Genomic DNA, 22694 nt, shown 5'->3' with positions numbered 1-22694 from the left:
TGGCAGAGCCAGAGATTAGGGTCGGGAGGAGTGGGGAGGATTATGGTCATGTGTGTTTGGGAACACTCATACCCTATCTGCTCTACTCCCATTTTGCATGTTAAAGGCTCTGATAACGCTTGCAATTAAAAAACCATATGTATTGAACATTGTTTAACAGAGCGTATCCTAAACCCATTTGAATCCAAAAAAATCTTTTCCTTTAAACATGCATCTGCTTCTTGTGGATTTAGCCCTCTGTAGACTGTGATTTGGAAAACACAGATCTGTGCTCACTTCGGCAGCACGTATACTGGAAAACATGGGTCTAATTCACATACTCACTAAACAGCTAGGGATTCTGGGCAGCAGAGTGTAGGGGGAGAGGCCAGACACTCAGGCAATACAGGCTCTGCACAGGGATGCTCAGCCGAGGAGGGTCCCTCCCGGGCTTGACTCTCGAGCCACATACCTTCACAGGAACTGTGTCCACCTGAATGAAGGGGCGACTTTACTGATTTGTGCAAAAGCGCTGCTACACACAGGCTGGTAAATGGAGGTTTGCTGTCAGGCCTTTCTGTGTCCCTCCTTTAATGCCTTGGGCAAGTCACTTCATTTCCCTGAGCCTGGACTTCTTCATCTTGTTTTGAAGTTACACAGTTTAAGTGGGTCATACTCCATGACTGCTAACCCGTGGTCCATCTCTGGATCGCTCGCTCGCTCTCTCACTCAAGTTTTAGGGAGCACGGAGATGTGAAGTCTTGGTCCCCACCTACTTGAAGCTCATAGTCTGATGGAGAAGACAGGGGCTCATGGAGAAGATAACACAAAGCAGGGTGATTAGTAGAGTCAGAACGGAGAGGCTCTGAGGACAGAGAAGTCGTTGTCAGCTAGAGGCGATGATGATCTTGGCCCTGCTAATAACTAGCAGTGTAATAACGATCATGTGACAACAATAGCCTGTGCTAATCAATGGGTGCCTTCTACCCATCAGGCACTGCGTGAGGCACTGTCTCTGGGTGGCCTCTAGACCCCCTGAGAGGTGACTGTCATCCTCCCATTTTACAGGTGAGAGTGGTCAGGAGCAGAGGCGAACTGGACTTTGCAGGGATGATAACATTTTAAGAGGCAGAGATGCAGGAAGGAAAGTCATGAGGCGGAGGAGAGAGACTGATGGGCATGTGTCAGGGGTGGGCATAATCTGGGGAACCCAGAGGCTCCAGGAATGAGGACACCATCAGAACTTGAGGTGCAGTTTGCTGGAGGGAGAAGAAGGTTGGGTGGTGGGGATGATACGTGGGAAGCTGAGTCCCCGAGAACCACCCAGAGGCAGACAGTTTAGGTTTTTTCCCAGTAGGAGAACAAAGGAGGCCAGGACCTGGAGGGGATGGTGTGCGCAGGCTGTACTGAGCTGTCCCATTGAATCCTGCTGGTCTGCTGGTCTTTCTGTCAAGAGAGGTAAAACAACTTGCCCATGGACGTGGTTTCTCCATCCAACTCTGAGTAGTACTGGGACTTAAATTAATAACACACTGAGATTTTGATTTGTATTGATTTTCATAGAGCATGGGTAATGATTTTTTTTTTTTTAATAGATTCGACTAGTCTGCAGTATACACATGAGGCTAATCTTCCCTAGGGGCAAAACGGAAAGCCGAGGGGCCCTGAGCACGTCTTTTTCCTTCCGTCTTTACCAGTCTCCTTAGACTCTAATGACCCTTTTCTTTTTGACCTTATGTGCTTTCACCACCATTCGTTGACAGGAGGGATTAAACATTCTCGAGGCAGGCGAAGAGAAGAAAATACCCACATGGAGTCCTGCCCCTGAGGAGACTTTCCCTTGATGCATGCAGGAGACACGCAGCTTGGCTCTGAATTGGTGGGAAGACCTCCGCCCACAGAAGGAAAGTTCTTAGCCACAGAGCTGTTTTCCTTTGGGTGGGTTCCCCCCCCCACCACCCCCCAAAAAAGGGAGGGAGAGAAGAGAGGCCCAGGGGGCCAAAAACCTGGATGGCTGCCCTGGATTCTTCCTCTTGGGGGAAATGGAGGCTTCTCAAAGTGTGAAAAAAAAACCCACATACAAGCAAGGGAGAGGCTCCAACATCCCACATGTCTGCCTTGGGCCAGGATGAGTACCACCCCTTGAAAAGATTGGCTTCTGCAATTACAAGTGAATAAACAACCAATTAAAATGTCTCCCCCGCCCCACCTCACCCCACCTCTTCCTCTCACGAAGCTTTTCTCAGCCTAGAGCAGCAGGGCAGAGAGGTGACTTTGTCTAATAACATCTGTGTCCTCTGCCTGAGAGAATGCTTGATGGAAATGGACAAATCAATTAGAAAAAAATAAATAATGTGGAAAGGGCTGATCCAAGAAAATCTCGGCTTCTCTTTGTTTTCCTTCGCCTCCGCGTTGTTTCCCTTTGCACCGTGGCCCTGCGTGAGCCTGGAAATGAGGGAGAGGCTGTGGGAAGAATTGGACACATTGAGATTTGCGCTTGGCTTTGTCACTATTTATGTGATCTCTGAACCCTGTTCCGTCATCTGCGAGATGGGGATGAATGATGGGAATAGCTAAACGCGAACTGAGCCTTTCTACGTGCCAGGTGTTGTTCTAGGTCCTTTATACTTCCTTTATTACGTCCCCAATCCTCCGGGCAACCCGATGAGATAGATCGTTTTGTGTGTACAGACACACCGGGGCCCAGGCAGTGAGGTAAATTGCCCAGGACGACCCACACATCTGGTGGAGGAGCTGGATTCGTACCCAGGACTCTGGCTTGAGAACAAGGCATCCTACCCACTATGTTGCATGACTTCAGATACTGCAGAGATGGGACGAGAGGTGTTTGCTAGCATGGGGACGGGCATACAGCAAGCGCTTCATAAATGTTGATTTTCTCTTTCCTCTTTCCTTCTCTGATCACAGAGTAGACTGGCCAAAACTCCTTGTGCAGCTTCCAGGCTAAGAAGGTGAAGGTCAGGATTTCCAGGGAGAGAAAGCAAGGCAGCAAGATTGCGGGTCAATATCTGAGCATGTGGTCATCCTTGAAACTGTTCAGTTCAACCCAGATATAGCTATGACCTCTCTTGGCCTTGTCTGTATCTCTCACTCAAGTTCACCTTTTTTTTGAATAGCCAGGAAAGAATTATGGTCACATGATCAATTATAGGCTCTTGATGCTGTAGGGGATGAGGAGGGCTCTCTGGGTCTCCTATGTATCTATTCCCGTAGGAGCAGAGGTGTGGGCCCGTGACCCGTAGGAATGCTCTTTGGAGCACCAGGTAGCTGCTGCCAATCCCAGTGAATTAGCAAGGAAGCTGAGGCCTCATACAAAGGAGACTGGGACCCCAATATTTTAGCTTTGTTCTTTCCCAGGATAAATTTAACCCCTTCGATGTCTGCTGAGTGCTGGCTCCGGGGGCAAGCCCTATGCTGAGAACTGGGTAAACAGAAATGGATAAGGCATGTTCCCTGCCCCAGGGAGCCATGGATGGTGGTGGACATAGACAGGTGTCATGATGATTTGGAACAGTGTGAGGACGTTTACTTATGGGAGGTGGGTGAGTGTAGAGATGGCAATGGAGGTAGACGAGAAATGAGAGTCAGGGAAGCCTTCCTTGAGGAGCGGTACCAGTGTGGGCTTTGGATTTCTTCATCAGAGGACAAAATGCTAATCAGAGTCCCTAACAGAGGGAACCTCGCAAGTGAAGGCACCATGGATGGCGCATCATGGTGGGCGCCCCCAGCCCACAGTGGGAAATTCAGGAGAGGGAGCTAGGAGAAATGGGGCTGGAGAGGGAGGCAGCATATTGGAAGCCATGCTGGGGACCTTGGACTTATGTTTCACATACAGGAGCCCTTCTAAGACCCCAGGAAGGAAAGAGAAGGGAGCTATCACAAGTGTTCTACCAGCCAGGACTGTGTCAATCCCTTACGGACAGATGGACAGATAGCATTATGAAAAAGGAAACCACTTCCAACTCGCTGTGTGACCTAAGCAAGGTCTGAAGCTTAAGTCTCCTTTCCCTCCTCTGGAATATAAGCCTCATAATACGGCCTACCTCAGTTTTGTTGGGGAGATTAAAGGAGATCATCCGCATAAAGTTGGACCACATAGAAGGGCCCATCAAACATAAATATCATTAGTCAGAGATGTCATCTTACCTGCTACATCAAGCTGCCTACTTGTGTATTTATATATGTTTTCATGCCTTTATTCATTGATTCATTTCCAACCTTACTCAAGAAATGATCTTCAGCTGCTCACAAGGGTACATGACAGCAGACAGAAAACGGAGGCTGAGACACTCAAGAGAGGGGAGCCAAATGCCTCCGTTATTTAGAAAATGATCCGTTGAGTAATATGCCTGTGACCGATGGAAAGCTTTAGCATTTCAGTGTTGATAGGGGAACCATACTCTGTGGAGGAGGAGTTCTTACTTACTGAGTGCCTAGGATGTGCCCAGCCTCTCACCAACATGCGTTCATTCTATCTGTTAAGGAGCTGCTGATGATAATGGGGAGTCGGTTCACTTTTCTGATCTGTCCGTCTAAAGTGGCAGCCACTCCAAATACAACATCCCACTCTAAGGGATTTTAGGTTCATTTTACAGGCAAATAAATAGAGGCTTACTGAATACTGAATCACCTGGGTGTAGGGACAGCATGATGCCCAGTGACAAGAGCGTAGGTTTCCAGGTAGACAGAATTGGCCTTGAAACCCTGTTCTACAACTTTGGGCAACCTGTTTAATCACATGTGGGCCACAGGTTCCCTATCTTGAAAACAGCAATAATGTGTCTCTGCATGGTTGGTACAGAGACACAGCGCAGGCCCCTAGTGCAGCTCTGTATTTGCCTCCCATAGTGAATGAGTGAAATAGAGAAGGAGCCAGGACTAGAATACATGTTGTCTTTTCCATGGTCGGCGTTCTTGATTTGCACCCTCATTATGTAGCCTCATCACTAGGCAAGATAGCAGAGTCCTTAAGGGCAAAGATGTTGACTTTAAGTAAATGTAGGTTGTGAACTGTTATAAGCCGAGGAATCTTGTTATGTCTCTTCAACTTACAAGGACTTGATTTTCTTAGCTGTAAAATGGGATCATCTCCACTTACCTTATATACTGTTGGGGGAAGTCATTGAGGTGATGTGTATAAAGTGTTTAGCAAAGTGCGTGGCACACAGTAGCTCTTAATCACTTGGGGGAATAGCTGTTATTTGAATAGTACCTTTTCTGGATGGTGATGACAGCCAAGGTTCTTTTTCTGTTACAGAGCATACTTGGATGTTAATGAACTGAAGAACATTCTTAGACTGGATGGATCAACACACCTTAATATCTTCTTTGCAAACTCCTCGGAGGAGGAATTGGCAGGAGTAGCAACTTGGCCATGGGACAAGGAGGCCCTAATGCACTTAGGTGAGAATTAGAAACTTCTTCAGGAGGAATTTGGATTAGCACAGGATTAACTTTAGTGATGATGGTAATGGTGGTGGTGATCATGACCTTGACAATGGTGATGGTGAATGATCTCTTCATTGCTTTTTTGAGTATAAAACCCCTTAGCATTTCTTATCTTATCTCATCTCAACCACCAGGCATTTCTCTGAAGAAAAGAACATGGTATCATTAACCCTGTTTTGCCAGTGGGGAAACTGAGATCCGCAGAAGGAACAGGGCTTATCCAAGGTCACAAACAAGTCCGTGGCTGGGCCCCATTTGGAGTTCAAGTCTCCAGCTGTGTCCCTTGATAGCTTCCTTCTTTTACCCCTTGCCTCTTAGTGCATGCTGTTGTCTTCCCAGCCTTTCAGCCACAGGGAGCTGACACAGCCTGTCAGAGCTTGGCTTGAGGGATACCGAAGAGACAGAGAGAGGGAGTGAGCTTGCTGAGAACTCCTTGTTCCTCCGTGGTCCACCAACACCACCAGGAACGCTTCTTACATCCAAAGTATTCATATCCATAAACCAGACATATGTTTATAGGAACCCATCACCAAGAGTCAGAAAAGACAATGGTTTCTGAACCAGACCCTGAAGTAAACAGCGTAGCTCTTTAATTTTCATTTTTCCGTGCTCTCTTCCAGCACATGTCTGTATATGCACGTGTGTTTCTGTAACTTGTGCATATTTGAAATCACAGCATAGATAAAAATTTTACATTTTTGGGGGGGGGTTTTTTGTTTGGTTTTTTTTTGGGGTGTTTTTGTTTTTGTTTTTGTATTTGTTTACTTCATATTATGCTACCTACGTTAGGAAGACTGGTAACAGTCTTCCTAATCGCTTCCCATCCAACTCTTTCACTTAATATCACAAGAAAAAAAGCATCCTTCTGAGTCATTTCTATCTCTCTATAGGTGATGTTTTTAATTTCCACACAATATTCCATTGAGTGAGGGCACTACAATGTACTCAACCTTTTTTCCTTTGACAGAATGTTCTCAGTGTTTATACCCGTGGAGAGCAATGCCTTGCCTGTCGAGCATCTTCATCTGAGGAGGTTTGGGCTCAGGAGAGAGACAGTTTTCAGTGTTTCCTGAGGCCCCCTGCTCCCCCAGTGGTACAGCCCGGGTCCAGTCACCGTTTCAAATGGTGGTATTTTGGAAAGGACTCTGCAGCTTCACAGGACGGAGACCTCAAACTCTAAGAGTTAGTTCCCGCTAGACTGCTTTCCTTTTCCACTTGGTTTTAAGACAAGGAGACCAAAATATGGTGCATGCGTGTGTGCACGCAGGAGTGAACATGTGCAGGTGTGTGGTTGTGGTGTAAACAGAGCTGGAGAGAAAGAGGAATCTTTAGTAGTTCCCAACTGGGAGAATTTTATCCCCTAGGAGACATCTGGCCATGTCTGGAGATGGTTCTGGCTGTTACAAATGGGGGAATGCCACTGGCATCTAGTGGGTAGAGGACAGCGATGCTGCTCAGTCTATGGGTCTAGCAAGAATTATCCAGTCCAAAATGTCAGTAATACTGAGGTAGAGAAACCCTGAGATAGTTGATGGACGCATAAACAGACAGACAGAGGTTGGGCAGAAAAGAGCATGCAACTTAGACACACTTGAACGTAGACAATTTGTTTCTGTCACGTGCCTGGTATGACGTATGTGAGTCCTGCTGGCCCAGAGCGATACCTATGTTTGTTCTCAGCTGTGATTCTGCTTGGCCATATGGCCTTAGGCAAGTCTCCTTCCCCCTGTTTGCTCAGATTTTAAATGAACAGGTTAGACTAGATGGTCTCCAAAGAAGGTTCTCCACACTGAAATGCTGTCCTGTTGGAAAAGCAACAGAAAGGCTCTTGATGAGACTCTTAGAAGGAGTCTAACGTTAGAGAAAAATACTCCTGATGATTCCGTGAATTTCCGAGGCTGGCTCAGGGCCAGGAATACAGAAGGCCATAAATCCGCAGCATGTTATAGTGTTTCAGAATGATGTCAGGCCCCAGCTATTTCACCTTTTAAGAGAAGCAGTGAAACAAGACTCGGGCTCTGTGCTGTGGCTCCGTGCAGAGGGGTGAGTCGGGAGGGGATGAGGTAAAACGAACCAAGCTGGCCCGGACATTAAGTCTACAATCCCATCATTATCCCTGGAAATACCTGTGGGGGTCCCGCACCTTCCCATCCCCCTGCCCGGCACCTCCATGTTGAAGCCTCCTGGAGAAACAGAATCACTGGCGCTGTCGTAGCTGTTTATTTTAGAGCTCACCAGAGACGCAGAGTCACTGTTCCAAGATCACACAGCCGGGGTCAAGCGGAGTGAGGGTTGCATCTGATGTCAGGCTCACTGTCCCGGGCCCCTAGCCCCCAGCCTGCCATCTCCCCATCCCGAGACATGTTGGCCAGAAGCAATTTCTCCCCACTAACCCCAATCAAACCTAACTTATTAGAACCATACATATATTTTTACTGTCTTTTCCTGCCGTGATGCCATGATCTCTAGAAAAAGCCTTGGGTGGGAAGGGGATTATGTTTCATATTATGACTGACAGAAAATAATTGAGAGAGATTTCCTGTCTCAATTTCTCTTCCTCCCTGCCTCTCTGCCTGCCCCTTCTCACACACGTGCGTGTGCGCACACACACGCCCACACCCTCTCTCATACATCTTTATCTCTGTGCTAGAAGGCTCTGAGCAGTTCAGAATTAATAGACTCCGTGAGCCTCATGACTGAGCAAGCTCACCTCCCAGCAGTTCAACCCAAGATAAAACTCCCCCTCCACGCCCGCCAGTTCAAATCAACAAGGCCCTGCCTTATCACTATTCTTTAGAAGACCCTGCTCCGCACTTAAAATCACAACTTGCAGAGTGTTCGGACCTGAATGTTAACCTTCTCTTAAACACATTTGGATTTGTAAGTATAAATGTCTCCCCACCAGCCTATATCGTTTCTCCAGTGCCTCAAATGAACGTGAAAAATGCCATCCAGTGATTCTGTGGAAATCTGTTCCATCCATCTCCCTAGGCTAAGCCATACACAGTCACTGAAGACCTGTGGGGTAGACCATGGCTTCTGCAACTTAGAATGTACAGAAGAGCCATCTGGGACCCTTGTTAGAGCACAGATGCTGATTCTGTAGGTCTGTAGGGCCCGGGAGTGCATCTTTAATCTTTTCCAGGTGATGGTCATGCTGCTTATTCTCAGGACCTCTTCGACTCCTAAGCAGTTAGATACCCTCTGACCCACTTGGAGTCATGAATAGGGCACCTGCTAACTGTGAAGCTAGGCAAGGCTGCTTACGTGTGCTCAGGTGGACCTCAGAAAATGGCTTTCATTGGGTTAACGTTCAGCAAAGATTCAACACACTTGTAATGAGATGCCACCTTCCAGGCCCTGCGATTGGCACTCGTAGTAGAAGTCATTAAGAGGCCTGGCTCCGGAAATTAAGAACCTTGGGTTCAAATCCCAGCTTGTCACTTTCTGAACTCCCAGTCATGAGCCTGTCACTTTACCTGTCTGGGATTCATTGTCTCTGCTCTTGGGTTGTGAGTTGAGGAAGTGTGATTATACACAGGAAGCGCCAAGCACGTGGCCCGAGGACACATGCTAAGCACCCACAAGACGTTGGCTGTGATGACACCGTCATCATGAGGAGCTCAACAGGATGATGGCCTCCATGAGAGCTAGATGAAGAAGTGGGATTCAGGGAGGGCAGTCAGCTCACTCAGCGTCCTAGTGTTGGGGAGGTCAGAGTGAGGACTGGCACCAAGGTATCTGATCACGAGGGCTTTGGTTGGACTAGACAGTGCGGAGTGTTTGTAAACCAGGGTGTGCCTTACTATTGAAGGACAAGGTGGCAGCAAAAATGTCCCCCAGCCCAGAAATCATGCCTGTTTGTAATATAGTTTGAGATCAGCTCAGTCAGGTTGCCTTGGTTCTTCAGACAGTAGGGTTTTCATCTGAAAAAGGAAGGGATTGCCCAGAATGACTCTTGAGACTCCTTCCTACCCAGTCAGTGCTGCGTATCACAAGTCCTAAGAGTTCTCAGAGCAGTGGAGCCCCAGCGTGGAGAAGCCTGTGGTTCCCTGGGGCAGCACCCCATTTGCCTGTGATTGGGGGATTTCTGCAGCAGGAAGCAGAGTGTCCCCACTTGCTTACGGCTCTGGTTTTCCCCTGCAGGTGGCATTGTCTTGAATCCGTCTTTCTACGGCATTCCTGGGCACACCCACACCATGATCCATGAGATCGGGCACAGCCTGGGCCTCTACCACATCTTTCGAGGCATCTCAGAGATCCAGTCTTGTAGTGATCCCTGCATGGAGACGGAACCCTCCTTTGAGACAGGAGACCTCTGCAGCGATACCAATCCAGCCCCAAAACACAAGTTCTGCGGTGATCCGGGACCAGGGAATGACACCTGTGGCTTCCATAGCTTCTTCAACACCCCTTACAACAACTTCATGAGCTACGCAGGTAGGGTTCCCCCGCCTGGCAGGATGAACACGGCTGGGTGACCCACATGGGCTCCGGTCCTGGCTCAGAGGAGCCTTGGGAAGGCTGCTTTCTTTATCTAAGACTTCTTCATCCCAATTGTCCCTCATCCCTGATAATCAGGATGTGACAGTCCTTGTGTAAGATATCAGGGCTTCATGGGAGCTTTGTATCTGACGTCTCCTCAGAAAGACACACTTGAAGGGGCTGGCTGGGGCCCAAGGTCAGGAGACCTACATAGAAGTTCTAGATCTACCACTGGGTTACCCAGTGCCTTTGGGTCAGTTAAACCCTATCTCTGGGTCTCCCTTCACTCAAGAAAATGGAATCTTTGGATCCGAGGAATCTTAGAGAAGTTTCCTCTAATTTTGCAGTTGTATTTTTCTAAGCTGGTGGTTACTGCAACTTTTTCTTTATCTTTTCTTTTTTTATTTTTAACTGCACCTTTTTCTTAAATATAAAGCTATTATACTCTCCTTTACTCTTTTATTATAAAAAAATAGAATGCTTTTGGTTTTGCAAATATGAAATTATGTGAGAGGGGTGCATTCTTTTCCTAACTGCATATATCCTGTCAAAGCCCTTTTTTATACCATCGGTAATAACTTTAAGGACTCGTGCTTTGGGTTCAAGGATGTCGTGTACTTCTTTTAGAATATATCAAGTCCACTTCTAACTTAGAGCATATTTGGAAAGTTAAAACAAGGCGTCCTTTTCTAAGGCAGTCTCAGCCCTCACCACTGGCCATTCAGACCAAGAACCCCAGTGTAGGACCCAATCCACAAACTGCACATGTTAGCCCAACATCGAATTCTATTATAATATTCTCTATAGGAGTCTCTTGCCCCTATAAAAGTAAGCGCGTTCTGTGAAAGCAGAGACTGTCTCTAATGAATCATTATATTCCTAGTGCCTAGCTCCTAGCACAGAGCTTAGTAAGTTTATTTGTTGAGAAGAAGGAAAGGGATGGAGGCAGGAGGGAAGAAAATAAATTCTCATAAAGATAGAAAAAGGTGATTCTTATCAATAGTAATATTTCTCCTTGTATAAAAGTTTATGGTTCCTAAAGGACATTAATACACACTATCTCATTCAACTCGCAACAGATCTGTAGGGTAGAAAGTATCCCCATTTTACAGATGGCAGTACCGTGACTCACTAAAGTCATTTGCCCCAGATCACACATCTGACTCCACGCACTTTTTTTCTTCTACTCCTGTGTGGGGCTCTATGTCTCCATCTCTGCTTGAACTCGGAAAGCCCTCTTCCCACAGTTTTCCATTTCTTCTTTGACTTTGGCCTCAGACCACAGTTTTTTAATTAACATATATTATTTGTTTCAGGGGTACATGTCTGTGAATTGTCAAACTTACACATTTCACAGCACTCACCATAGCACATACCCTCCCCAAAGTCCATCACCCAGACACCCTGTGCCAACCCCCCTACCCTCCAACAACCCTCAAGTTGTTTTGTGAGATAAGAGTCTCTAATGGTTTGTTTTCCTCCCGATCCCATCTTGTTTCATTTCCACCCCCCACGGCCCCCCGCCCTGCCTCTCAAATTCCTTATATCAGAGAGATGATATAATAATTGTCTTTCTCTGATTGACTTATTTCACTCAGCATAATACCCCCTAGTTCCATCCATGTCATTACAAATGGCAAGATTTCTTTTCTTTTGATGACTGCATAGTATTCCATTGTGTGTGTGTGTGTGTGTATAAAACATGTCTTCTTTATCCATTTATCTGTTGATGGACATCTAGGTTCTTTCCATAGTTTGGCTATTGTGGACATTGCCGCTATAAACATTCAGGTGCACGTGCCCCTTCAGATCACTACATTTGTATCTTTAGGGTAAATACCCAGTAGTATGATTGCTGGGTCATAGGGTAGCTCTATTCTCAACTTTTTGAGGAACCTCCATGCTGTTTTCCAGAGTGGCTGCACCAGCTTGCATTCCCACCAACAGCGTAGGGGGTTCCCCTTTCTCCACATCCTTGCCAGCATCTGTCATTTACTGACTTGTTCATTTTAGCCATCTCAGATCACTTTTGAAAAGATTTTACCGCTGAAACCGAGTGAATCTGATAATCCCCATTAGGTCTTCCTGCTTTCCCATGTAGGCTGATGGGGGTTTCTACAGTTTAAGGTTCCTACTGTTCAAACCTGAGGTCTTTGAAAGGGTCAACAGCCCAACCTTGGCACCAGAAAGAGGTCATCAGGTTTAGGTCTTTTAAAAAGACCACAGTTCTGGGTATTTCCTCAAAAGCAGATTTCCCACTGGATTCCCATTTCCAGCCAAGCCGACATCCCACATCCGGTGCCCTGTCCCCTCACACAGCCCTGCTTACGTTCCATTTCTGTAGCACCTTTCCTTGGCCAGCTCAATGCACATGGAAAATAAACAATAACATGAATTTGGAAGGTTGCCGGACGCTTAGGAGCCTCGGAGCTGCCACTGGCTACCAGACCCCCATAAACTAAATCTTTTTTTTTTTTTTTTTGTTCCCTTTTGTACAGATCTAAAGGGTGATTGATTTACTGTTGTTTTTTTAAAGGAACCCCTCAGCTCAGTGACCCATTAACAGCAGAACTAATTCACTGAGCTACGATAACAAACTTACACCCGCAAAAGCATATTCAAGGCGACCACGAGCTTTGAAATGTTTGTTTTCCTTAGGATCTCTGATAGATGAGGTGACAAAAGCAGCTGGATGAAATTCAAAATGCAGAAGAGGATGGGGTTCTCAGGACCGGGAAGAGCTATGCACAGGGGCTGTGCGGTCAAGGCCAGAGGGTAGAGACCCTGCTGGGTCAGCTGCTCGGAGTTCCTTCCATCCTTCCTTCCTGGGTGCTTCTTTCTCGGGCCTGGCCACTCACGGAGTGAAGAGTCTAGAGCAGTGCCATCCAGTAGAACTTTCTGCAAAGATGGGCATGTCCCGTGTCCGTGGTGCCCAGTGTGATCACCACTGGTCTGGTGTGGCCTGTGAGTGCCTCGAGTATGGCTAGTAAGACTGAGGAGTTGAATTGTTCATCATTAGTAACTTTAATTAGTTCAAACTGAAATAACCCCACCTGGTCGGTGCTGCCATGGCGGTCAGCACAGGTCCACATTTTTTTATCAATTGCCTGGGATACGGCACACACTGCAGGGAACACTTCATAGGATTCTCTTGTAGAATCCTCAAAGTGACCCTCTGAGGTAAGGACTATTCTTACTGAACCCATTTTACAGATGCAGAAAGTGCGGTTTCATGTAGCTTAGGCCACTTGTCTAGGGTCACACAAGAAAAAGGTAAGCCTTTTTCACTGCAGAGCCTGTGCTATTGATCGGTGAACAATCTGGCTCTCTCCCTCTCTCTCTGATGCTAAGGCAGGTGGGGAGGGCCCCCAGTGCTCAGCTCCAGCAAACACTGGACAGGTGACGGCGTTCAACCCCACATGCATAGGGTCACCTTGAGCCACTGGATAAGCCCCGGGCAGATGAAAAGCAGAAGCCCAGACTCTCCTTCCTGAAGATGATAGGCCACCCTCTAGTCAGGGCTTCCTCAAGAGTACGAAAACCAGGCCTTGTCCAGGCCGCAGAAGCAAGTGTCTGGTTACCATTGTTCTGCACGTTGGGGTCTTTCCAAATACACATCTGCTTCAACCGTGCAATCCCAGCTCTTAGGAATGTATCCGAGGGAAGGAAATCCATGCACTTGTTTCAGGACTCAGTCCTAAGGGTGTTCTTAGCAATGTTCATTGTTGAAATATCAAGGAGGTATTTACTCTCTGCCAGGGATGAAGAAAAAACGCTTATATGTGTGAAAAATTAGAAACTGCTTGCAAGTCCAATGAGCATGGATTGTTGAAATAAATCACAAGGCACCCATAGGATAGAATGTTGTGTGGCCACTAACGATAATGCAGAAGATGAAAGAGAGGAATAAACAGAAGCTGAGGGGCACAGGGGCACAGAGCACGAAGTTTGGGAGTGCGGCACCGAATGCGAATCCTCCATGCATTAGCCTTTGACGGTAGGTGAGATGCCTCTCCAGGCCTCCCTGGTTTCCTGCATCCTGTGGAGAGTCTTCCCACCGACCTTGTGTGATAGCAGGTGTACTCACACAGATAAAGGACTTAGAACTGTCCTTGGTACCATAACTAGTGCTCCGTAAGTGATAATTCCTAGGAGTATTTGTTAACTCTTTAATGTGAAAATGGTCACAGAGCCTTGTACGGTGTAAGACCTGGCATATATACGTGTGTGTATATGTATATATATAAATGTATGTATATATATGGTGTAAATGTATTTCTGATAATGAGAATTATAAATATTCACATGCAAAATACATATATACACATAGATCTATATGCTAAATACTCATTGTATTATCTCTAGGGAATGAGTTTAGGGGGTATTTATTTCTCTGTAACATTTTTGGACATATTCTGCATGTTTTACAGTGAATAATCATTTATTGCTATTACTATTAGTATCACTATCATTATTTAATAAAAACCGAAAAGGCAGGAGCTCTTACAAAGGGCAGCTCTGTCATCCCTACACTAGAAACAGGTTTGCTTGTTAAATGCCCTTATTAGCTTTAGGAGGTGGTTACATCATTGTTCCCTGTGTTTCCGTGGGTGAAAACGAGGCTGGCCGGGGAGACAGCATCATGCTCCCAGTTCCACAGTACACGGCAGCACTGGCCCTGGCCTGACCCCCTGGCCTGACCCTCTGTGCTCTGTGGTCACCATGCTCCAGAGGGGAATGTGTTCTAGAGAACCAAGTTCAGTTAGCAAACTCAGGGCAGGGCCCCAAAAGCATGGGGCTGGTGCAGGCTTCCCCAGTGATGAGATCCCCAAAGTCCTCCCTGCTGAGGGCTAGGATGAGAACCGCAGAACAAGAAGGGCTGGTTGGTCCTGGAGCTCAGATGTCAGGAGGGGAAACATGTGGAGGCAGGAAGCCAAGAGGGGCTGACTCTAGACATGAGCTAATTGAGACAGAGCATTTGTGATAAACGGAAACCCTTTTGCCCCTCCCCCCAGGACTCTGAGAGCAGCTGAGTCTTTAAGCGACGCATCGTGGGACAGACGTTCACGGACTTCCGTGCTCAAGTTTAGATACATTTCTGTTCCCATACCAAGTTTTGTCACCAATCTGTTTTTCATACTCCTTTTTATTGACAAATGTAGAAATGGCTAATTTTTAAGTCGCCAAAGGAGAAATGCACTTCTTGGGGAAAAGAAAGAAACAAACAAACCAGAGTGGATGAAGGGGGAAAATGCTGATTTCCTCCTCCATTCGTCTTGATAAATGCTCTGTGTGCTCCAGCTCACCGAGTCCCCACAGCAGCTCCATGGAGTGGGGTTAATTAAATGTTCCCAATTGTACCTGCGGGACCTGAGTTTGAGTTACTTCCTTCTTTTGAAATGACTGATTAGTATTCTCTTCGGTGCTGTGCTTTAACGTACATGGCCATTCCCCTCCTAATAGAAGGGTGTGTTATTTCAGATATTTTTTAAAAAGATTTTATTTATTTATTTGACAGGCAAAGATCACAAGTAGGCAGAGAGGCAGACAGAGAGAGAGGGAGGAAGCAGACACCCCACTGAGCAGAGAGCCCGATGCGGGGCTCGATCCCAGGACCCTGGGATCATGACTTGAGCCAAAGGCAGAGGCTTATCCCACTGAGCCACCCAACTGAGCCACCCAAGCGCCCCTATTTCTGATATTTTTACCATTATAAATGATACTCCAAAAAATATCCTCATACCTCTATTTTCCCCATATTTGTTCATGAATATCTGTCTATTGAATTCCTGAGTGTGCTATTGCCAAATCAAAGAGAATGAATATTTTACATTCCGGTTATTATTTTTTTTTCCTGCTTCTGGTTCTATCTCTCTCTCTCTCTATCTCTCTCTCTCACACACATACACACACACACACACACACACACACACACACTCACACACACTCACACACGCAGGCACTGTCCCGGTCCTGAGGCAGTGAGTCTTGACTGAGCATTACGGTTCCTTGTGCACCACTGCCCTTAACCTTCAGCTGAGTTCTGAGGGGAACATTCTCGATGTCCTCATCATCTCCATCTACAGTGGGAAGACAGAGGCCCTGAGGGCATGAATTCACTTGCCCACTCGACTCTGCAGCCCTCACATGTTGGTCTAACTCTTTAGCCATACTTATTAGCCATTGTCTCTTCCCCTGCCTCTGGCCTATTCAATGGCTTTCCCAGGGGTGATTTTTGCACTAAGAATGCAAAGTTCCTAGGAACAAAGAAGAATTTACCCGATGGGCTGGCCCTTCTTAAGCTAGACATTTGGACTCTATTCTCCAGGCAGCGGAGAGCCATAGAAAGTTTGTTATCCAAGAAGTTAGATGACTGCATGTGAGCTTGAGAGAGATGTATGTGACTAAGAGAACTTGTTAAGGGAAGTGGGCTCTTCCACTTTGTCCAGACCTATGAAAGATGTGCCTGGGTGCTGGACAAGGGACCAGCCTACAAAAATTACTAAGGGGATCAGAAGGAGCGTCTGTGTATAACTTTCTTTCACTCCTGTCCCTTCCCCAGACTGGATTCTCAAGGTCCCATCCAGCTAGCCAGCACCTGCTCAAACTTATTTTCTGTTTGTTTGATAAGGCGAAGTGAGTTTATGCTGCAGGATTCCCAGGGGCGGGTTTATTTTAAGATCTGGTGAGCCCCGTGCTCCTCCGTCTGGGGCCCAGCTGCGGAAACCCCAACCGGGCAGACACCTCTGGGAAGTGATATTTTTGGAAACCTATCCAAAACAGTGCCTTGTTCTGCCTCCAGGGCAGCCGAATGAAGCGGTTGGAGGGGTAGACAGGAGGCAGCCTCCTTCCTTGGGAGGTGAGTCTCAGACAGTCTTCAGTCCACATGGTAGAAAAGAGAGTAGGGTTGAAGGTCATTCGATCTAAAGACATTTAAGAGATTGTATTCCAGCCCACTCAGACTTGGGCTCACATTCTATTTATAAAGCACCTGCAGGATCCTTTTTCCATGCATGGTATCACTTAGGCACAGAAAGAAGTTCTCACGTTGATTAGAAATATGCTCTTGGAGTCCAGTCTTGGTGCCTTTCAGAGCTCACGTGTATCCCTGGCATTGTGATCACAGAAAAGTTGCTTGGCCTCTCTCAGTCTTCCTTCCCTTCTCTGCAAAATGGAGCAAACGGTCGTATTTCCTCCCCAAACAGTGGGAATGTTAAATAGGTCCAAAGCACAGAGCACCACGCCTGGCTGATACTAAGCACTCAGTGAGTAACCAAGTGACAGTACCGTCCTCGTTCCCAGGATGGACACTGAGCCTGGATTGTTCCTGAGCCTCCTGCCTCTCTAGCTGTGCTCCCTGCGAAGGACACCACGTCCCTGTGGGACTGCAGCTCCCTCTCCTGCAGTGCCTGACCTTCTTCTCCCCATCTTAGCCATGCGGTCTGATTGACCTCAAGTACCTCCTTCTTCAGGGGCCTCCCTGGGTCCCTCTCTTTGCCCACGGTGCTGTGTCTTGGTCATCAGTGGTCAGCATCACAGACTTTCACTGTCTTCTGGTAACCTTGGCTCATATAAGAGGCTCGCCTTCACTCTCTAACTAGACTGGTCGCTCCTCGAGGGCAGGACCCTTTTTAAATTCTAATCTTCCTGTGGCCTTTGGCCCAGAGCAAACAACATGGGATAGATGCTCAGGGGTTAGTTTGAAGGACAGTATCACTGCCTCCGTGGACAGTGGAATGAACGAGCAGATGAGTGAATGGGAAGGAGTGAGGGAGTGACCGAACAAAGGAATGAATGAATGAATGAATGAATGTCAAGGAATGAATGAATGAATGTCAAGGAATGAATGAATGAATGAATGTCAAGGAATGAATGAATAAGAGATTTGGGGTGACTGTTGAGGGAGGGACAGAATAAGGGAATGCATGGCTTACTCACCAGGGATTGGGGTGCCTGTGGAAAGACATTTGTCTGGCCCTTGTCCTTAACTGTGACCTCTGGGCTGCTCCGTCCCATCCACCCTCCCCTTCCTCCTGTTCCCTCTTACCTGTCTCCAGAAGTGACGACTGCACTCATTTCTTCACAGACCATTAGCTCTTGAGCACTGGAAGAGGCCAGCTTTGCATTGGCAAGGGCTGGGGTGCTGGCTGGCTGGCCCCCGGGAGACGTCATGCAGCAGTGGGTTCTTATCTCTCCCTCTGCCCACTTGCAGATGACGACTGCACAGACTCCTTCACGCCCAATCAAGTCGCCAGAATGCACTGTTACCTGGACCTGGTCTACCAGAGCTGGCAGCCCTCCAGGAAGCCGGCGCCCGTCGCCCTAGCCCCCCAGATCGTGGGCCACACGAGCGACTCCGTGACACTGGAGTGGTTTCCGCCCATCGATGGCCACTTCTTTGAAAGGTGAGTGTGGCCTGTGCAGTGTCGATCCCTCTCTCTCCTGCCGAGAAGAGGGGAAATTCCAAAGGGAAGCTGGTTTTTCTGTCCCTGTTCTTGTTCATCTGGAGCCCCTAACACCTAGCCATGACTAGTCTGTAGAGACACAGGGCAGATTTGGGAGTCAGGGGGTAACTGAAGGAATGCTCATTGGAATTAGTAAGTAAAGATGCATGCTTTCCATGAATGGATATTTAGCTTTATTTTCTTATGAAACACCTGGAAACTTACTGCCTCTGTCTTCTGGGAGGGAGGTACTGGCCTCATCTCCATGAGCTCGCGAACTGAAATTGCCTCTGGTCAATGCACAATTGTGATAGATGTATAATCTATATTATATATGAAGGTGGCTATGTGTGTATGTACATATTCATACATCATATGCAAATACACGTACTTGAATACACTTGTATATATAAATACATATCATTAGAATCTTTGTGCCTAGAACTTTATTGTAGAATGGAGGATAGGATTTTTAGAAGATCAGGGATGATAAACTGAGGCATGGGAGTTCTGCTCCCCGGTCTTTCACTTACTAACTGTATTACCTTGGGCAAGTCATTTTCACTCCTTAACTGGTCCTCTCTGGCAGCAAAGTGGGTCTAATAATGCCTCAGTGGCCTGAAGACGGGGGCATGAATCCGTTGGTCTCTCGTGGTGCCTTTCATCATTGACACCCCCTGAGGAGCTCAAGCTTTAAGGGAACAGATTCTGAAGAGTCAGGAAAGATGATGACAAGTCAAGATTAAGATGATGACATCTACACTTGCCTATAATTTAGGGCTTATTAGTGTATTACCCCCCCATCCCAACCCTTCTTGGCATTTTGTCCAACACTGATGATATACCATTGGTGATGGTGAAAGGAATAACCAGCTAATGCTTAACTAATCATTCTCTGCAGTTGCGGTTGTTGCCATTGATAAAGTCCTTCCTCTAAGCCATATTCCGTATTAAGGCTTTATATGGAGAACAGAGATAACTATGAAAGGGAAATCATCAAGGAACATCTGGGTGGCTCAGTCGGCTGGACATCGGACTCCTGGTTTCATTCAGCTCAGGTCATGATCTCAGGGTTGCAAGACTGAGCCCCACATTGGGCTCTGCAATCAGCGCGGAGTCTGCTTGGAATTCTCTCCCTCTCCCTCCTCTTCTGCTCCCTGCATTTGCATGTGTGCCTTCTCTCTCGCTCAAATAAATAAATAAAACCTTTTAAAAAAAAATAGGGGAATCATCTTCCTCATTTTCCAGATGAGGCATGAATTAGAGTGGAAGACACTAAGAAATTTGACCAAGAGCCTCACAGACGGTGCTGGGAGCCCAGCTCTGACTCACATTTTGCAATGTCTTGTCTCGGGCCCCCATGTGCTTTCATTAAGTCTTTACAAAACTTAATTATGAAGGAGGTATTACCCCTCCCCTCAAAAGAACCAAGAAAGGTGGTAAAGAGCTCTCATTTGTGTATGTGTATGCATAAATACATATTCGATCACGGTACCACATTAAATTTAGGCTCCAATTTTCTCCACTACCAACAGTCCCTGAATCTAGAACCTTTATTTGGTAGCTGGGTGAATGTGTTCATGGTGGAAGGAAATGCATTCCCCGGCCTTCTATAAACCACCACACACACACCCCCGCCCCGCCTTCCCCTGCCCCAGCCTCCCTCACTGGGAGCTCAGAGCTGGGTTTGGGAAACGTCATGTGACACTTCAGAACAGACTTTCCAGCAGCCTGTAGATTTATTTATTTTTTCTGTGGCGATGAGAAGTATCAGACTTTTGGTCAAGCCTTGGCCTCAGTTCCACTTAAAAATGGAAGTTTTGTAAATGAAGCTTCCCGTGTATGTATTTAATTTGTATTTCATAAAGCAGTTATTGTCCATTAAATAAATACCATCTGATTGTTGGAAACCTATTGGAGGGTTAATTGTTGTGTAATGAGATATGTCTCTATTACATAGTACCCTCAGCTTCAATCAATATGTTTTTAATAACCTATAGTCAGTTGGTACTTGAGGCTCATACAATAGCTATTCTGTTCGGTCTGAAATTTCATAACGGAGTTATCATATGTTAAATTAAAACTGACATTTTAGAAACATGTCTAATTAGGGTTAACAGCTATGTAGACGATAGTCTATGGCTAAAGGAAGTCGATCCACAAGTTCTATAAATTGCCGTAAAGAAATGGAGCAATCAGTCTCCATACCCTCAGAGTTTGTACTCCTACAGACTGGCTTGGTACAAAGGGCACAAGTTTGCTGGCAAGTTGTCTGCACTCTGTCCTCAGCTCCACCACCCCTGGTCTTCCGGACCTTGCACAAGCTGTCTCATCTCCCTGGTTCTCTCTGACCTTCTGAATCTTCTTCCATAATAGTGCCCACTTCACGTGGAATTTGTGGGGAATTCAAGAAATGTGACATCCGTGATATGCTCGCACACGCACTCTTGTTCAAGAAATACTAGCTCCCCTCTTGTACAAAGTTTCCCTGAGCTGTTTAGCTACTTGAAAATTCTCTTTCCCTGCAAAATCTCTGGTGTTTTCCACTACATCCATCAATGCCAACCTCTCGCCCCTGGCCATCCTTACGTCCTCCTGCTGTTCCTCACATCTGTGGTCTAAGAGAATACAAGGGTTTTCCTTAAGAAAACATATTCAGATCCTCCCACAGCCTGTGTCCTCACACATGGGCAACTGAATAAATAATTCAAGGCCACCCCTGGCTTTTCTAACTCCTTTATTTTTATCTGTCTTGCAAACATGTGTTGACTGAATGGTTTCAGTTATCTGAACAATTGGCGGTGGTGTATTAGAAAGAATTCTGGACTCAGACCCAAAAGACCTGGGTCTGAAGTCTTTGCAACCTCATTTGTTTTCTGCTCCTCTTCAGCCTCAGTTTTCTGATCTGTAAACTGAAGGCCATCTGGCCTTTCTCCCTATTCCAAATCTCAGAACCCAGAAAATGACTTGATTAACCATTTTCTTAGTTTTCCCAAGAATGGTGCATGACAAGTACCATGCTAGATGCATGGGAGAGAAGTTAACTCATCACACACGGTAATCTAAAGAAGCACTGTTCATTAGGACTTCTGCAGTAATGGAAATGTTCTGTATTTCTGCTGTCCAATATGGTAGCCATTAGCCAACTGGCTACGGAACATTTGAAATGTGAAAAGTGTGAAATTGAATTTCTAAATTTATTCAATTTTCATTAATTGAAATTCAAAGACCCACATGTGGCTGCTGGGTGCTATATTATTAGCACAGACTTTAGGCTTTGATTCTGATAGAAGGTACGTAAGAAAGATGATCTTGTCCAGCGTTAGCATCTTGTACTACTGTGGTTTCAATGTGTGTGTGTGTGTGTGTGTGTGTGTGTGATTGTGTGTCTGTGTAGATACAGGCACAAATAAAAATCAAATAAATGCCAAACCCAAGAAAACATATACTCCCTGGATGTGTAGTATACTGCCTGATTTTGGTAAAGCCCGTATCTACTCTATGACTTTATGAGCTATGATCTCGGTATGATTACTTTGTTCTCATGATCTTCTATTTCTGAATCTGTGAAGTGGGAACATCACCCACTGCCCAGAATCACACCATTGCATTTACTTTGGCTTTACTTTTATCCTTCTTTTCTGAATCCATGTTTCATTCAGCATGAAGACCAGTCTTTTTAAAATGTAAATTAGATCATGTCACTCCCTGACTTAGAGTGACTCCAGTGGCTTCCCACCTCTTTTATGTGCAATCTGCGGGTGGTCTACTGGACCTCCCATGATCTGGTCCTTGCCTTCTTGTCCAGCTGCCTCTCTTAACACTCCTTCCTTCATTCATGACTCCTGTCACTCAGACTTGCTCTGGGATCCCTATAGACCAAGACTTTTCCTGTGCAGGCCCTTTACATACCTGAGATTACCCCTGGAATGCTTTATATCCACTCTTCATGTCATCCTTCAGCTCTCACCATAGATGGCTTCCCCTCACTAAGGTCTTTCATGACTGTTTCCATTTTAATTATCCCAGTGCACCTCCCCCACCAGTATTCTTGCTTACATCATCCATTTACTTTCTTTCTGGAACTTAATGAACCCATAATTTTATATCTGTTTACTTATCTGTTTAGGCACTATCCATCTGGCTGCAAGCTCTATGAGGTGTAGGTGGCATACCTGATTTCCTTCCCCTTGGATAGCTGAAGTCTGGAACTTGTACAGTCCTGGCAACTAGAGGCGGTTCAATGACTACCAGCAAAATGAACAGATGAAACAGTGAATGAATATGTGAATCAGTGGCTGAATATGAGGGAAAGTT

The 22694-nt window shown here is 46.3% G+C and overlaps 1 protein-coding gene across 1 annotated transcript in view; it reads left to right on the top strand.

Moving 5' to 3' along the window:
* Positions 1 to 22694, top strand: part of PAPPA (pappalysin 1) — a 207402-nt gene that overhangs the window by 16769 nt on the left and 167939 nt on the right. Inside the window, exons 3-5 of the mRNA XM_059410111.1 lie at positions 5258 to 5403; positions 9595 to 9888; positions 18146 to 18338. Coding sequence (XP_059266094.1) covers positions 5258 to 5403; positions 9595 to 9888; positions 18146 to 18338 — 633 coding nt within the window. The remainder of the gene's footprint in view (positions 1 to 5257; positions 5404 to 9594; positions 9889 to 18145; positions 18339 to 22694) is intronic.

Source organism: Mustela nigripes, chromosome 9 (genome assembly GCF_022355385.1).
Source record: "Mustela nigripes isolate SB6536 chromosome 9, MUSNIG.SB6536, whole genome shotgun sequence".
Lineage (NCBI taxonomy): Eukaryota > Metazoa > Chordata > Mammalia > Carnivora > Mustelidae > Mustela > Mustela nigripes.
The sequence above is the reverse complement of the archived record's forward strand: the minus strand, read 5'-3'. Positions and strand labels throughout refer to the sequence as shown.